Genomic DNA, 18,168 nt, shown 5'->3' with positions numbered 1-18,168 from the left:
TTATCAAGAAAATATTTCATAAATTTTTCCCAGTTGCATGTAAATAGTTTAAAAAATAGCTTCTCACTTAGAATGAAAGTAAAACTGTATCAGTAATTCACAGGAAGGAATAATCTGAGTAAATTCTTCTTTACCTGTGTTTGTCAGGATGCATTTTAAGAGCTAAGGCTTTAGAAACTGGTGAAGTAATTTGCATATAAATATGAATCATTGCAGAGAAAGACTTCAAGGAGGGTTCAACATGAGGGAAAGTGCATCTTTCTTATAGATTGTTTCTCCATATATTCTAAGGGCATCAGACAATTCTTAATTGGTGGTCATTAATTCTGAGTAATTATAACAGAAACTTCCTCTGGGGCCTTGGTTGTAAAGCCTCTTTGTGACAACTATGCTCTGATGGTCTTCCAAAGAATTCCCTTTATGTTGCTCTGTCATCCGCTGTCCACCCCCCACCCTGGAAAAGTATTTTTCTTGCTAATTATAATTCCATGGGAGTGTTTTTAGTAGGAGACAAGTACTGTACTAGACCCTTCTGGGAGATGGTGGGAGTCTTAATAGAGCTTTTTAAAAAAATTGACACCTGATCCTTTTCTTCTCCTTCCCTTCAGAAAATCTTGGTGAAAAAACCTCTAATGTTATTAATCCTGTAGGAAGATGACATGTAGACATAATCTGCATTACAAAGACACTGTGGTCATCAGTCAAAAACCCTTTCATTACCCATGAACGCTCTGACCTCCAGTTCCTGACCTGGCTATCAAAGCAGAGTTATTAAATATAGAGTTGAGCCTAGTCTGGCTTGTCCATAAACTCCTGACATTTTAAAATTCAGTGCAGTAAAAACTTGAAAGAGCCTCTTTACTCTTGAACCTATTACTTGCTTTTTAGAAAGGTGTCCCCAGCCTGACACAGGACCCTCTCCACCTCCCTTCCCTCTCCTCAGATGGGCCTCTTGCCCAGCAGTTACTGCCTTTGAGTGAATCCTGGTCCACTCTGTGCGAAGGTTTCCACTCCAAAAGGTGCACAGCAAAAACGAGAAAGATAAGGACAGTGTAGTAAGATTTCTTAGAGCTGCATGTATTCAATTTATAGAACTGTCCTTCATTGTCAGATTACATCCTTCACTGTTTTTGTGTTAAAAATATCCTTTCTTTTATGCAATGATGAGGAAAGAAGATTGTGGTTATTTTCAGTGTCCTTATATTGGCAAAATAAAAATATTGGCCTTCCAGTAACTTTTCTGGCTATTATACTAGTGTGTGAGGTCCAGAAGTGTGGGCAACACTCTTCAAGAATGTTAAAGGGTCCAGATTGTGTCTTTTTCACAGTTCTAGTTCTACTACTCAGAATGGGCCTCAGTAAATGTACGTTCACTGATAAAAACATGATCTGTGTTATGATCTGTACTAGCACAGCTATAAGTTTCTAGATATTTGAGAATGAGTAAAGTGTTTACCAGTGCTACTGAGCCCCATCCTGACATGACCTCTGCCCGCCCAGACAAGGTATAAATAATTAATGGAGCCATCACCTGGAGAACTAAAGAATCATTTCAGAACCGGCAAGCACCAAAACCAAATTCTGTTTTGGCTTTTGAATAAATTTTCATTGAGAACTTGAAAAACCTTAATGGGCAAAGTGATTTCAAAGGTATAGGTTAACCAAAGGTGGCAGTTCTTGGGCAGAAATCTTTGATTTGCCTTATAACTAATACTTAATTACTTGTTTATAAATACTATTCAAATATCCCTGACTCTGAATGGCTAACTTGACATTTTGGAACTGGGGATAGTGGCCTGGCATCTGAGAAGTCAAGTCAAGCATCTGGAATACAATTGCTAGTTAGCTTTGGAACTTGGGAGGCATGGGAGCAAAACTCTCCTTGGGTGCAAAGAAGGGTCCTGGGAGCCACCATCCTGGTGTTTGCACTTGTGCTAAGCAAGATTTTATGAGAGCCTGATGCCTAAGATTGAGGGCAATATCCCGGTCCTGTAGACACTGAGACAAGCAGATCTCTTACCAACACATGGTTAGCTTAAGCCTATGATATATAGACAGTGGCACAATGATGGAGGAGGAGGAGGTCAAGAGAGACAAAGATCATCAGCCATATTCTGTGGATTAAGAAAAGCCACCTGAAGGGGGTGAGATGGTTAAACAGTGGCTGACCTGCTGGAGGAGGATGTCATTTGGGGGCTGAGAATGCTCTAGGTGCTGTGTTTTGTTTAATCGGCTGTCCTGGGAAGAACGTAGGACATGTTTTCTTGTGGATGACATTATTGTTCTGGGTGGATGTGCAGTTTTAGATGGTCCCCAATCGTACAGAATCTCGGAGCAAAGACAAAAATGTGTATGGATTGTATGGCTTACATTTTTCCCCTCTAGTCCAATGGGGTTTATGTTTTGCTTGCAGTTTTCTCACACAGGTGTTCCACACTTTCAGAAGAGGACATCACCACAGACTTGAAATTGTTCTCACTTGGTCACTAGGTTTTCCTCCTAGAAGCTTCTCTGGCCAGGGACAGCCATTCCCAAGTGGCATCTATATGGCAGTAAGGAGGTTGGTGATATTCAGACTGTAATGGAAGAGAAAGTCCTGTGGATGGAACTTCTTTACCTTTTGGTTGTCTTGCTGTATGGTTAGCAAATCAGCCTGTCCTCACCTTTTGGTGCAGTCTCCCTCTCCCCACCACCCCCTCACAACACTCCTGTGGTTCTCTCACTTGATAAGTGTTCCTCATCATCTGCTCTCTAACCTCTTGTAGGTGTTAAGGAAGCCAGCCATACGAGTCTCCCCTCTTCAGCTGGACACATGCTTTTGTTTCAGAAGCTAATCTCTGGTTTGCAGTGAAGCAGCAGCAGTAGTCTAGCACGAGGGCTCAGGAGTGGACTCTGGAGCCATATTGCCTGCATTGGAGTCCCAGCCCCACCACTCATTACCTGTGTAACCCTACTTAATTTAACCCCACATGCTTCCGTTTCCTCATCCATCAAATGATAATAGTGCCAACCTCCGAAGATTGTTAGAAGGACTAAATGAGTTAAAATGCTTCACCAGTGCCTGGCACATTATAGTGCTCAATGAGCATTAATGCTTGTCACTGTTATTTTTTTTTAAGTTTATTTATGTTTGAGAGAGAGAGAGAGCACACATGGGGAAGGGGCAGAGAGAGGGAGAGAGAGAGAATCCCAAGCAGACTCCACACTGGCAGCCCAGAGCCCAATGCAGGGCTCAAACCCACGACCCCGTGAGATCATGACCTGAGCTCAAGTCGGACCCTTAGGCGATTGAGCCAACCAGGTGCCCCTGATTGCCCTATTAGAAAGTTCTAATCATCCGTATAAATTTCCAACTTTAGTTATAGTTGTGAATGTGTAAAATGGGGAGGGTGTTTATAGCTTTAGCTCCGTGTCATCTTCGAATCTACTATTTTGCCATAGAAGACCTTTCCAAAAGGTTCTGGAAAAGATGTTAAGACTAGAAAGAAAACAAGAGTAAGAAATGACTTGTGAAGTTGGGTCAAGAACACAGCATGTGTAGAGGAAAATGGCTTAAGGACTGAGTGTGGATTTGGGATAGGGATGGAGACACAGACGCCAAGGAAAAGGGACCACACTCCTTAGGGCTGTTAACGAGTTTACAATTGAATGGGAGTCCATCTGAGCCAAAACCAATACTGTTCTTTTGTGGGACAAATGCATATTATGTCAGAGTTAAGACTTCTTTTTTTTACTACCCTTGTTCTAGATAGTTTTCCAGATAGTTGGTTAACCCTATACTTGCACCTTAAAATTTCATAGCTAAAATTGTTAAATAAAAAGTACACTTTGGGGCACCTGGGTGGCTCAGTCTTGATTTCAGGCCATGTCACAATCCCAGGGTCGTGGGATCCAGCCACAGGTCAGGCTCCATGCTGAGTGTGGAGCCTCCTTAAGATTCTCTTGCTCTCTCCCTCTGTCCCTCTCCCTTGCTCAAATGCTCTAAAATTTAAAAACAACAACAAACTTACTTTTCTTCTTTCTTAAAACAGTAGAGAGAACCTAGTGAAGCCTTGTATCGTTACTGAGAGCAATCAGTACAGAAATGTCTCGCACAATCCCTGCACATGAGAAGTATACAGGTTCATACCATAATGATTGGGATAAGAATAGTTTGATGACAGGGGCTCCTGGGTGGCTCAGCTGGTGGAGCGTCTGACTTCGGCTCAGGTCATGATCTCATGGTTCGTGGGTTCAAGCCGCGCATCAGGCTCTGTAGTGACAACTCAGAGCCTGGAGCCTACTTCAGATTCTGTATCCCTAATTCTGTGACACTCCCCTGCTCACTCTCTCTCTCTCTCTCTCTCTCAAAAATAAACATTAAAAAAATTGTTTAAAAAAAAGAATAAGCTTGATGACAGATTCAATGGGTGGGAACTGGAGATGGTCTGATACAGTGTGCCTTCTTCATGATGTATGTTTGCCTTGGGGTACTGTAAAAGAGAAGTGTCTTCACCTAGTAACAGTTGATGATCTACAAATAGCCATTAAGGACGGCCAAAATGACTTCCAACTGTCAGTATGAAAGATGATTTGGGGAAGAATTCAAATTTAGACAGAAGAGAGAGCTAAACATCCAGGTAAATGTTAACCAGCATCCCTAGGTTTGTTGTAAATCACCCTGTACATCAGTTGTTGTACCACATGATGGTTCCAGACTTAGAGGTAAATAACTCAACATGGTATTCCTCTCCTGGAATGCACACCACACACATCAGATGCTAACATGTGACCCTGCCTTCTGGGCTGCTGATGAGGTGGGGGCTGGGGGGAGTCTTTTCCTGGGCTAAAGAGCATTTCTGTGTTCTCTGCCTTCAATTCTGGCACCTTCTGTTGGTCTTTACATTCTCCAGACTTATGCTGCTTCTAGGTACCACCCTTACCTCTTTGCAAACTGCCATGGTCCACCTCCTTCATTTACCCTTGTATCCTTCTACCTTCTGTCACCTGCCATTTTTCCTGAACTTCCCCAGGTTTATCCCTGCACTGATTCCCTCCCCTCTGGTGTCTTGGAAAGTTCCCACAAGTCAGCCACAGCTTCGCTCTCTTTTTAGCTGTCCTCACTGCAGCCAGCCATTGTTGGAAACAGTTTCAGAGTTTTGAGGCTAAACTAAGGCTAATTGCTAGATAACTGAAAATCTGTTACATTTAATTGGCTTAATACCCTTTTCTTTGTGTTCTCCCAAAGAACATCATTTTCTATAGCTAGAAAGGAGGTTTTCCTTGCCTGCAGTCAAGTAAAAGGCCAGTACCGTGGTTTGGACCTTGTGTGGGTTTCATTAGTAAGTATGGCTGTTGTGTTGGCCAAAATTACCAACACCAGAGATCCACGTTATTGACTGAAGCTTTTCTTCCAACCATTTAAAAAACTTGTCAAGTATGTTACATTAGTTTTCTTTAAGATGTGACATCTGCATCACAGCACTGTCTTTTCATCCATCCCACAAATATTTACTGAGCACCTTTTATAGGTCTTACATTGTTCTAGTCAATTGGGATAAAGAATAACCTAAGTTCTTTCTCTTCATGCAATTTACACTGAAGATGGCAGAGACACAGTAAACCAAATAAGTAAATTATTTAGTATATTAAAAGGTGATGGATGCTACAGAAGAAAAAAAGGTGTAGCCAGGGTAAGAGAGGTTAGGTATGGTGGGATGATAAGAGGACAAATTCTAATATGAAATAGGCTAGTCAGCATAGAATTCAGGGAGAACAGATATAAAGACTTAAAAGGAGATAAAGGAGTCAGCCCTATGGGTAATCAGGAGAAGGAGCTTTCCAGGCCCAGAGAACAGTTAGAAGGAAGGCTCATAGGCCTTGCTGATAGAGAGCTGTGGACTCTGAGAGAAAGAGCAGAGTCAACAATGATGCTAAGGTTTTTGGCCTGAGCAGGTATAAGAACTGAACTCCTATTTGCAGATGTGAAGTCCACAGAGCAAAGATAAGCTTGTGAAGTGGGGAGGGACAAGAGTTAGGTTTGCACATAATTTTCAAGTACCTTGTTAGACATCCAAGGAGAGATCAGGTAGACAGTTGGATATGCACATCTGGAGATGAGAGCCTAGAGTATTTAAAGCCATGGGACCAAGTGTGATCCATGAAGAGAATACAGAGAAGAGGACAAAGGATTGAGCCCCAGGCACTCTAGAGTTAAGATATTGGAAAGTTAAGGAAGAACAGCAAAGGATGCTGAGGAGAAAAAGCCAACATGGCAGATGAGCTAAAATTCTTGCAAGGAGAACTGTTTTGCTTTAATCCTTTACTGTCGGTACTTTTTGAACTTGTTGATTGGAGTTCCCCATAAGCCTGGAATGCTCTCTGAACGGTGTCCTAGAATGGGGCTGGGATACTAGAAGCCAGTCAGTCATTCTCTGGTCTTACTTGCCTTGCTTCTTGTTAGAGAGATGGCTGCCTTGGAGAAAGGGAATGAGGTGTAGGGGTGTGGTGTCAGGGGCAGCCTCCTGGCATTATGCTGTGGTGAACTGAGCTGCGTCCACAAAACCTGGAGCCAGGCTAAGCTAGGTCCACATCCCAGACCTCTGAGTCACAGGGTAGACCTGAAAGGGGTCCCCAGCTGTGTTCCTAGAAGAGTCAGTGGCTATTTCAAAGAAGTAAATTGAACTCTTGACCTCTGTTATCTAAAGTTAACTGTGACACACCCATCAGGTTTATGGTAAACGCTAAGACAAAATTGTGATGTACACAAATAAAACTTGCTGCCCTCAAGGGGCTCAGAGTCCTACCAGGGTACTGCTGTATCCTGAGGGCTGAGTATAATGACTGGCACTGAGGCGAGAACTCAGTAAATAGCTGTTGAATAAATATACAAAAATAACAATGTGATAAAGAGCTGAAGAGGAATATGCACAGGGTGAAAGCACACAGAGAATACCATTCTGGCAGGAAGTGATGACACATGTTTCACATGGAGGGGACATCTGAATTGGGGGACAGGGGATATTTCCAGGTAGATGACTACCCAAGGGGTCAGCAGGAATATAAGGCCCCTTGTTCAGGGAATGGTGGTATGTGTGGTGTGACCAGATTCCTTGAGGATTACTGGCCTAAAAGTGTTTAAAGCCTATGAAACCCTACATGACCCCAGTCCTCTACCCCTGCTGTGGCCCCTGGACTGTGTCAGGCAGCAGGACAAGTACATGGTATATACTCAGCACACACTCCCTGTGAATTACCTAATTGGAACCCAAATTTATCTAAAGCTAGTAAGCCTACTGTCAACTATCTGCTGTGTGCTCACTCTCCAGAGAGATTAGGATATTTCTAGCTTTAGAATGAGCTTCTTGATTACAATCTAGTGGAGGCTCAGTGTTGTGTCCCTCGCTGGGGGCCTCGCTACAGGTTGACAGTAGCAGTAACAGATGGCCTTCTTTTCTTCCTGTCCTTAGAAAATTGCTTTGCAAACTAAGGTCTAGCCTGTCTTGGCAGTTTTGTCTGGAAGCCTGTCTGAAGAGGAGGTAGGAACGTGATGCCCAAAGACCCACTTGTTTTTCTGTAGAACAGGAGCCAGCCTTTGGTTCTGATGTTGTCAGCCCAGGAAAAATGGCTTTCTTCCACAAAAATGGTGGGTGACCCACAAAAGACAAGAAACCTTGAGTCCATACCCTTGGCCAGCTGGTGGTAAAAGAGTGACAATTGTGTGTTTGATCTTGAGGGAAGGAGGCGATGCTCTAACAGCCAAGGAGAGACTGAAACAGCATGGAGACTTTCTTCACTTCCTCCACAGACTAAAGAGCTATGGTTCAGACTGGGCTCCCCCATTCCTGGCATCTCATAAAACGTGAGGTAGTCATCTTCAGCTCAAGTAAAGTATTATTTATTATATTCAGCAACTCCTAGTCTTTCTAAATTTGGGGGCTTGGCAGGATTATGGAGATGTTCGTCTTCGCACCTAAAGGATTTCCTTAAAATGTACATTTGCTATCATTATTTGATTCCAGGGCAGTAGTTCAAAAATTACATAAGATATACAACTCTGTGGTTGGTCTAATCACAGTCAATGAATGTGGGTCACAAAGCAAGAGGGTGAGGACTTTACTCTTCTTGGTGCATTTCATTCATGTTTTTGGTTTTTTTTTAGAACCTTCTAGATTTTAGGCACTGAAAATGCTGTAATAAGACATAGCTCCTATCCTCTTAGAGCTCATGTAGTTTAATTATTTGAGTTAAATCCAAACCACATGTTTAGGTTGACCAGAGACTGAAAACTCCTATGCAGCAAGATCACACGGCTGGGAATCCAGGGTTGAATCTAAAAGCTCCATCAGGGTAGGGGTAGATATTACTAAAACAGCAGAGGGGCGTGGTGGGCACTGCACTGTGATAGCTCATGTGATACATCATGAGAGAACCGACACCGTGTGGTTGGCCTCACTGGACTTGTCAGGGCTCTGTGTCCGGCCTGTGGTGGCGTCTTGGGTAGTCCAAGTAACTAACCACCAGTTTCTTTTCATTTTTTTTCTTCCCCAAAGTTAAGTCATCCCCAGGTGACCCCATGGTGAGCAGATGCTGGCATCTTCTAATCCTCTTGGGGCAACAAACTGGGAGGCTGCTAACAAGAGAGGAGATGGGGTACAGAGATGAGGATATCTTTTAAAGTTGTAGAAAATGGTACCTTCTCGGGTACCATTCTAACAAGTTGAGCCATGGCAGAGGTTATCAGCCCTCTGAATGACTTCCTGTCTCTTTCAGTGCTAGCTGTTTTCTTTGGTCGCTGGGCAGTATCATTCTCCCTGCTTTTCTTCCTCCCAGCTGGGCCAATCACTGCTCAACCAGGCACATGGGGAGATATGCCAGTCAGAAGAAAAGCAAAGGCCCACTGGCCTAGTCCCTTTCTCTATCACCCCTCTCCCCAAACAGTAATGCTTTAGGGCAAGGTGATAGACCCCAGAGACAACTACGGGCTGACCTAACTTCAGAAACTACTTTTTTAATAGCGGCAGAGGAAGATCAGACCATTTTCTGGCATGGCTCTTATGTTAAACTCACTCCAGAGCACACTTCACCTGCCATTTGATCTCTAGCTATAACCCACAACCAAGCTGAGTGCCCCTGGGTGGTATACTCCAAATTGAGGACCAGAAGAACCATTCCCGATATGCAGCAGACTTGGGAGGTCTTACTACATTCTTCTGCCTGTTGTCTGACGTGCCTGTTTAAGACTTTAATTCTGTCTCATTAGCTGGTATCATTAAGCCTATTTTGAAGGTCAGGGCTTAAGTTTGCTTCTAAACACTGGGATTCACAGACCTGCAACAGGACAGTGGGACAGGATAAACCAAGAGTCGTCATTTCCTTTCCTGCTGGCACATTTCATTCTTATTGACTGGTATCTGTCAAGTTTTAAGTGGTTTTCACGGGATGCACCGTGGTTTAAAGATATTTTATTACAGGTTTAACTATGTTCCCAGCACTATTCTGAGTCCTGGCTTCATAGTGCTTAACCATGTAATACAAAAGTCCCTGCCCTCGTGGAGTTTAAAGTCTAGGATGGAGATGGAAATAAAGTAAAATAGTAGGTTGAACTACATTTTGTGTCCATTTTTGTAGGTCACAAATGGTCAAATAGTGAAAGTTTCATATGATGCAAAGTAATATATTCTATGTTAGTAATCATAAATGCTAAGGAGAAATAAAGCAAGGACAGTGGGGAGATACAGGGTTGGAATTTTAAATAGATTGGAATGGAAGGCCACACCAACACGGTGGCATCTGTAGCCTAAAAGCCATCTGGAAGGAAGACACTGCTGGGAAGAGTAATAGCAAGTGCAAAGGCCCGAGCATGGCTGGATGTCCGTGAAAAAGCCCTCTGGCTGGTGAGGCTGGAGCAGAGAGCACAGGGTTACAAAGGCAGGCAAGGGTCAGTTTGAACAGGTAATAGGGAGCCGGATGGCAGGGCCTTGAAGGCCAAAGAGAGAAAGAGAAAGTTGGATTTTACTCTGAGATGGGGAACCCTAATGGATCTGTTTCTCGCTTTTATTAACAAGCAAAAAAAAATCTGTTAGAGTGGTGTTTCAGTGCTAAGGAATGCTTGTTAGGGCCCAGGCTGCTCATAAGATGCACTGGGCCTGAGAGCAGTGGAGTTAGGACATTGTAAGGTAGGGACTAAGCGTGGCAGTCACTGGAGAGGGCCACCTGAATCATTAAACTTTCTGGAATTCCTTTGGTAGAGAGCCTGTGTGTAAATACCAGAGAGAAGAAAAATGGGACTTTTTTTTTTTTGCTTACCCAAAGGCCCACTGTTTCCTTTCTCTCAATGAGACGTAGGTCTTGCATTTTCATGGCATTAACTGTGCTGGTAACAACTCTGATGAGTGTTGGGAGGAGAGATCCCAAAAGCCACAGCAAGGTACATGGTAGCCATTTCCCCCCTCTGAGAATCTGGTTAAGGCACTCTTGTGTTTGTCTAGGCTGGCAGCCCTGGGTGGCAGCCTGTGGTTTCAGCACAGATGGCACCCACCAGGGCTTGCAGAAATACCAGGGCCCACTTTTTTTACCCTCCCACATGGACTGCCCTGTGGGCTTATAAATATTCAAGCTGAGGCTTTGGACAGACTCATAAGCATGGCACCCTTCTATGTTAAGAAAAGCCTCCCTGCTGTCCTTATTCACAAATTGGCCAATAGCTGCCACAGGATTTTAGGCTGGGCTGACGCACTATTAGAACCTTAGCTGAGCTATTAGAAAGGGGGAACAGCTAGAAGCACTAAGGAGCAGTGTTGGAGAGAATATTTGTGACTGCTTGGTCAAGAGGGATCTGATATTAAAATAAAGACTGTATTATTTAATTATTTTGAAACTGCCTACTTCCCACAAGGATCTGAAATAGCCAAATTAAGGTATTTTTTATGTCCTAAAACCAACTCCATCCCTGTGTAAAGGCAAACTCTATGCTTTCTGTCTTGATCATATTAAGAAACATTACTTCTGTGGCTTAAGCCCAATAATAAAATGATATACATAATTAATATTTAATCAGAGCCACAATTTAAATATGAACACTCGGGTCTTTTATAGGGACAAGCAGCTAATTAGGCTCCCTTGCCTAGAGCTTGACCATAGAGCCTCCATGCCAGAGAGTCTCTGAATCCTTGCAGAAGTCTCAGCCATGGTCCCTCACCATTTCCAGGGTGGTAACTTAGTACCTGTGGGTGGAGACTACCAAAGTTCCATGTTCCTTGGGTGAAGTTTCCTAGGGAATGAGATGGAGATTAATCAGGCTTTATCATAGGCCCTTTGAAATACAAAAGAATTTGCTCAGTAATTTTAGATCTCCCCAGCTGAATAAAGTATGTTCCGATGGAGGAGAGTATATATATTCTTCCAAGGTTATTAAGTTGTAGCTTGGGTTCTCCCCTCCTCCCCACCCAATTACTACATCTTTCAAAATATACCCTCAAAATTGAACGGGTTTGCTTATTCATAACTGGTGAACTTTAAACTGTGCTTTTATATGGGAGGGATCTGCCAAAGGTTTTCACCTATTGTCAGCTGCTAGTCTGTTCCAGTTTTGTTACTGCCATTACTATTAGGGACATGGAAAGTATTTTTTAGGTGCTTTTAACATTCACAACTATTTTATGAGTTAAGGATTAGCCATTGTACAGGTGAGGAATCATAATCAGACAAAAGAGATTTTTTTCTAAGGGCACCAGTCTTAACTGGCAAAAGCTTGGGTTCAAACCCCTGTCATACCCTGAACTCAGAGCTTGTAACTATTAACTGACCCACCTCTTAATTTAGTGAGTCTTTGCTAAGACCTTGCATATTCTAGAGTACCAACACATTCTTCACTGGCGGCCTGGCCTTATCCTTGGGGGAATTAGCTCCTTTCACTTACGCATCTGACTGTGGAGGGCATTTCTCTACCTACTTCCTAGCACTCTGACCTATGGAGAAATAAAGGGTTGCAGGGTTGCAAAGACTTCATTTTTGAAGCACCCTTCTTCAGACAGTGAACAGAGGAACCAGTTCTCTCTATTCCATCCCTGCTAGAAAGTCCTCGAAGGCCTCCAGAGTAGAACAATGGAATTAATTAGGGAAGCAGGGATGGTCAGATCCAAAATCAGACATGAAATGCCATGCTTGGTGAGAAGATGTCATCATAGGATGAAGACAGAACCATGAAAGTTGTGAACTGTGGTTTGAAACACAGCCCTTGATCTTGTTCAAACCTAATACTACTACAGGTTCAGTCACGTTCTTTTTTGTGGGAAAGTTGCTGTAATGACTTGGAAGCTTTGGTGTGGTAAACCCAGAGAATTTCAGTAAAGGTAGGAAGACAGAATTTAGAACCAAGATTAAATGAGGAGGATAGAATTGCCACTGCAAGGTATCTGAAAAAGCTTTTGGGGGATATAAATTAGCAATCTTGATTATACAGGTGTCATTTTGCAGAGAAAACTTTTTTTCTCCTGCCACATAAAATAAGGCCATCCTCTTGCGGCATTCTTTCTACCGAGAAAGTTACATTAGGTAAGATTTGGGGCCCTCTGTTGCCTTTGTCATTTCAGGTTCTGGACTTCCTTATGAGCAGCTTCTGGTATGGGACTGGTAGCCAGGGCTAGAGGCGGGCAGGCAATGTACTCACTCTCTCCCACAGGGCAGACCCCTGAAAGTGATGGTCTCCTTACATTTTGTCTCACTTGCTTTGCCTTAGTCCTCAACTCCTAGAGCTGGCAAGAGAACTCTCAGTTACATAGCAGTGAAGCCATAAGGAACAGAAAAATGGACACATTAACACAAGTTAATGATAGGGTGGTGGGGTCAGCAAAGTGGCAACAGAGCTTATTAGTGTCTACTCAGGGCCAAATTCATTTAAAAGCATTCTAAAAGAATTCAGACAAAACAGTTCTGAAGTTTGCAGTGTGTTTTTCTTTTAATTAAAAAAAAATTTTTTTTAATGTTTATTCATTTTCTGAGAGACAGAGAGAGACAGAGCATGAGTGGGAAAGGGGCAGAGAGAGGGAGACACAGAATCCAAAGCAGACTCCAGGCTCTGAGCTGTCAGCACAGAGCCCGCTGCAGGGCTCGAACTCACGAACTGCAATATCAGGACCTGCGCCGAAGTCAGACCCTCAACCAATTGAGCCACCCAGGAGCCCCTGCGGTGTGTTTCTAAATCCTTACATAAGTATAGAAATCTCTGACTTGGGTATGCAGTTGGTTGTTGGTGAATGCCAACAAAAAGACTCCTCATAGGCTTTAATTCAGGTTAAGATCTGGTCTCTTGCAATTTAACCATGGTTCTGTGTGAATTTCCTTAGAACAGGGGTTGGCAAACTTTTCCTGCAAAATTCCAGATAGTAAATAAATATTTTAGATCTTTCTTGCCCTAGGGTCTGTAGAAATTACTTACTCTGCTGTTCCAGCACCAAAGCAGCCACAGTCCAAGTCCATAAAATGAATAGTCACAGGGTGTGTTCCAATAAAACTTTATTTATAGAACCAAGTCTGCATTTCACTTGTGGGCCTTAGTTTGCCAATGTCTGCCTTAGACCTATAGGAAAATGCTCAGTGCTATAAGAGCTTTGTGGGAAGAAAAAATAAGTTTGATTTGCTTTTCTAGAAATTACTGAGTTCACATTCCAGTACGTATAAAAGAGGCTAAAAATATTTCTAAGAAAGGGATGAGATTTCTTGATCAGGTTGGATTAGTTGCATAAAATAGTCCCTGACACTTGATATTGCAAAACAGATGCCATTGCCCAAAGCAGGGAAATCAGTAACAATTACAACGTATCTGTATAGTTATTCACTTTATACCGTAAAGCCAGGGGAGGTTCTCACCTGTCTTCTCTTCTGCCCTGCAGGACTGTTCCTTATTCTGGGTTTGATACTCTACCCTGCGGGCTGGGGCTGCCAGAAGGCCATAGGCTACTGTGGACACTATGCATCGGCCTACAAACCCGGAGACTGCTCCTTGGGCTGGGCCTTTTACACCGCCATCGGAGGCACAGTCCTCACCTTCATCTGTGCTGTCTTCTCCGCACAAGCAGAAATTGCAACCTCCAGTGACAAAGTACAGGAAGAAATTGAAGAGGGGAAAAGCCTTATATGCCTCCTTTAGTTTGGAAGAGACACAAATGCCACTTTCTGCCTATGTAACCTTGTGAAACAGCACCCCTCTGGTTTCATCATCTGAGTCAAGTGAAGAACTAGCCTTTATCTACCAAAGCCTACATTCCACAGCCTTGAGCCTTAACAGGACCAATGAGAGGCAACAGTCACCTAAGTGATGGCACTCGAGGACCACAGTGCAAAATGTCAGAGATGGAATATAAAAATACTGCATGAAGCCTGGCACAAGTTGACAAGTCTGACTTCATCTCCCTCAAGGCTCAACAAAGGATAATGATCTAAACCATTAAGGCCGCAGTTCTTCTGGTAACAAAGGAGATTGTGAGCTAGATTTTCAGGCTATTTTGAGATGTGTTTCTGCCACAAGGCTGCATGCCTGTGAGCATCTCTGCCTCAGAATGAGGTTTGGGGGTTGGTGTTTTTGTCTCCTCCTAGTTCTTCCAAGTTTTCTCAGAGACTAAAAATGAAGACTGCATACTTACTGGGAATAGGGATGTGTGCTCAAGGGCATACAAGACACTGCCTCTTAATTAGCTGACCGAGGGGTGAGCAGGTCAGTGTGGAATGCTGTTATGGAACTTATTCTAGGCTGAATTCCTGAGTAAGGTAGATCTATTGAACTGTAATTCCAAGATTTTAGAAATTTGACTAAGGAAAGAATAAGGACTTGTATGATCATGAGAATAAAGAAGAAAATCCTGCTAGTGAAGACAAACTCATTCCAGTTCCCAGCAGTCAGGCTAGCACCAGTACTGGCCCAGTCTCCTCTTCCAATGGAGATCACATGTTTTTCTCCTAGGGTTAGGATTGAGCTTTGACTGCCAAAGGAAACCTCACCCTGTTTCCTCATTCCAGGAACAGAGATCTCTAGGCCAGCTGTGGCTCATTCAGATGTACAGTGGGAGAACTTGCCAGAATCTCAGCACTTGTGGGGAGACCTCTTCCCACTGGTAACCATGTGGTAGTCAGCTGTACTTCCAACCCCAGCAGCAACTGAATGACATTCTTTGCAGGAAAAAAGGAGCTAGTCATCTAAGTCAAGTTTCTCCAGTTACTGGTATTGATCCTGAAAGCAGACTAAAATAACATTAAAATTACTGCAATGGGTAATTTGCATCAAAGGCTTCATACCCAAAAATGCACAGAGTAGAAAGTTAATACAAAAACGAGAGCGAAACCAAGCTTAAAGCACCTGCCTATAACTGTTTACAAAAATAATGGAACACCACTATTAAAAAGGATTCAGGAGACTTTAATCGAGTTTCTGTAAGTTGCCAATAAAATGGATTGAGAAAAATGGTATTAGCCATCACTTTAAATTTACTTTGGAATGATCTCAGTGGCAAGAACCCAGTTGGGTATTGCCCCAAGCTTCAGAACTGCAGAATGATACAGAAATTTAAGCAAGTGGAGTTGGACCTGTGAGATTTCTGGAAGAATTAAAAGGATAGGTCTATTTGGGCTTATGAATCTGCTCATGTGACAGCTTGCTTTGTTTTGAAAGCTTAAATAATTTACTCTGCACCTGCTCTGTGTAAAGTATTGTATTCTAAGTGCCATCAGGCATAGAACCCTGATTCAGATTTTACGACCTTGCCCCAGTGAATCATCTTCAGGCTGACTCTAAAACCATGCCTTGGTGCAAAACAAATAACTGCTTTATTTGTAGATGGAATGGAGTGACTGAAATTTTATTCCCTTCTGGCCTCTGGTCTATACCACAAATCATCCTATCACACAAATTAAAAGCTAAGGGCAGGAGGGGTGGTGGTGTAGAACCTGGCCTTAATGAGTTCACCAGTGTTCGACCAAAGTTCAAAATAAGCAACATGTAGTCCTAGGACTTCTTTTGAAAAGAGAAGGGGTAAAGAGGTATCCTCATAGCAGCCCTCGGTACAGCCTCAGGAAACAATCCTATCGACCACCACACAGAAATAGGTTACAGCAGCCAATGGACAGGGCTCCTGTCCCTGACTGTGCATTTATATGCTCTCACCAAGCCTCAATGCCCATAGTAACTACTTTTTAAACCTGAGCAGTAATTTTCATTAAAAAAAAACAAAAACAATTCCTTTTATCAGAAGATTCACTCTATTTTTTGCTGTAAAAAATAGAGAACCCATTTCCTAATTCCCTAACACTAATTTTATACTCTAACTTTCCTTCTTACAGACAAGTTCAAGTCCTAAGCCCTGACACTCCTCTGAGCATGTCCATCATCTTTACTGTCTGATTGTTCTTCGGCTTAGGTGGTGATGTATCTCTGGAACACCCTGATAACAGTAGTCACAAGCGTAAACCTTACTTGGCCAGTGTTCTACTCCATCAGTCTGAATGCTACAGAAAACAAAGCACATGCACACACACATAACCCCAAACCACTAAAAACTACTTAAGTGCTGACTTAGTAATCAGAGATGGAATTTCTCTAGCAGAGACAGAGTAAGAAGTAATGTTGGGCCTTTTAAACCTTCAGTCCATTAGCTAGGCTTTGGGGAAAATGGACCATTAAAATCATGCTAGTCTACACCAAAACTGTACAGCTGTTTAAAAACCACTGAATATGAGGAATGTGTTGACCCACACTTTGGTAATTAATATCAATCACCTCATCACCTCAGTCTCAAAGTCTAATACACCTGGACCATTACTACTACCAGAAAAGTCTTATTTATTTTTGCCTGCATCTGCGCTTAAAGTTTTGTGATGGGCTGGGCTTCTCAATGAACTCCAAGAGGGCAGAAATATCTGCCTTGGATTCTGTGGATTTTTTTAAACCTGTGTGCTATTTCAACAATGTTACATTCATTGTGTAAGGGTTTTTGTATAGTTTTCAAACCTCTGTGGTGTAATGATCTTTGTTAAACATGTAAAGTGCCATAGTCTTTTTTTATGTGTAGCATATTTAAAAAATATATATGTATATTATACATACACAAGTCTGTGTGAAAGATGTGCAATAACAAAGGTGTATGTATGTTTTGTTTTTTTTGGAAACTGGACAGGAGTCAAAACAGGGATTGTTTCTGTTTTGGCAAAGGAGAGGTAAACATTTTTTGCCTTCATGGCCTAGTCATTAACCCCGTAACAATTTAAATGCTACACAAACTGATGTGAAGACAAGACTGGTATGGAATCATTTATTCCTGGGTCTAAATTAAAATAATCACTAGATTTACGTGAAAATTAAGCCAGCACCAGGCCCAGTGAATGCTAGTCTTTCATGTGAAATGTGAAGCTGCCATGTTGCCTTTTCTGTTAGTGTGATAACTAGTAGCTGGTACATAATCACTAAGGAGCTATTTCTTAACACGCTTTGATAGATCACATTAATGCTAGACCACTATTTAAGGGCTGCTCTCACACCTTTGTAGCCATAAGAGTCTGGCTTAGAACAGACCTCTCTGTGCAATAACATGTGGCCACTAGAAATCCCTGGCCTGTATTTGTACTGGGGCAGCAATGACTCCCAAGGGCCAAAAGAGTTAAAGGCATGACTGGGATTTCTTCTGAGACTGTGGTGAAACTCCTTCCAAGGCTGGGGGTTCGTTAGGTGCTTTGGAGGAACTCAGCATCACTTGATATTCAGTAGCCACTTGAGCCAAATAGAAAATTGTATTTACCGCTAATGGACTCAATTTGAGCCTTCAAATTTGTGGTTATCCTATTGTATTGTAAACTAATACATTGTCTGTCTAGCATTGATTAGGTTCTTGTGCATATGTATTTCACAATGCCCTCCCCTCCCCAGATCTTAATTAAACCAGATTTTGGAAACTCATCCTGATTTTTTTCAAGTTTAAGTCTATTGGTTTCAATGGGATATATACAAGTTTCTCAAGAAAACATCTACCAGTCAAATTTTATGATAAACACTAACTTATATGTAATATTAACAATAGGAAAAAATATTCAGGTACTTTATTCCATTCACTAGTAACATATATATCCCTACCTTAGGTTAGCTTTAACTTTAATATTAAGTACACATTTCTTCCTTGGAGAAGCATCAATATAAATGGGGGGGGG

The 18,168-nt window shown here is 42.4% G+C and overlaps 1 protein-coding gene across 3 annotated transcripts in view; it reads left to right on the top strand.

Moving 5' to 3' along the window:
- Positions 1-17,920, top strand: part of LHFPL2 (LHFPL tetraspan subfamily member 2) — a 171,481-nt gene extending 153,561 nt beyond the window's left edge. For all 3 annotated transcript variants that reach the window (XM_042989074.1, XM_042989086.1, XM_007079814.2), the window contains one exon: positions 13,872-17,920. In XM_042989074.1, coding sequence (XP_042845008.1) covers positions 13,872-14,128 — 257 coding nt within the window. In that variant the 3' untranslated portion in view covers positions 14,129-17,920. The remainder of the gene's footprint in view (positions 1-13,871) is intronic.
- The last annotated feature ends 248 nt before the right edge of the window (positions 17,921-18,168 follow it).

This window comes from Panthera tigris, chromosome A1, assembly GCF_018350195.1.
Source record: "Panthera tigris isolate Pti1 chromosome A1, P.tigris_Pti1_mat1.1, whole genome shotgun sequence".
NCBI classification, from domain to species: Eukaryota; Metazoa; Chordata; class Mammalia; order Carnivora; family Felidae; genus Panthera; species Panthera tigris.
The sequence above is the reverse complement of the archived record's forward strand: the minus strand, read 5'-3'. Positions and strand labels throughout refer to the sequence as shown.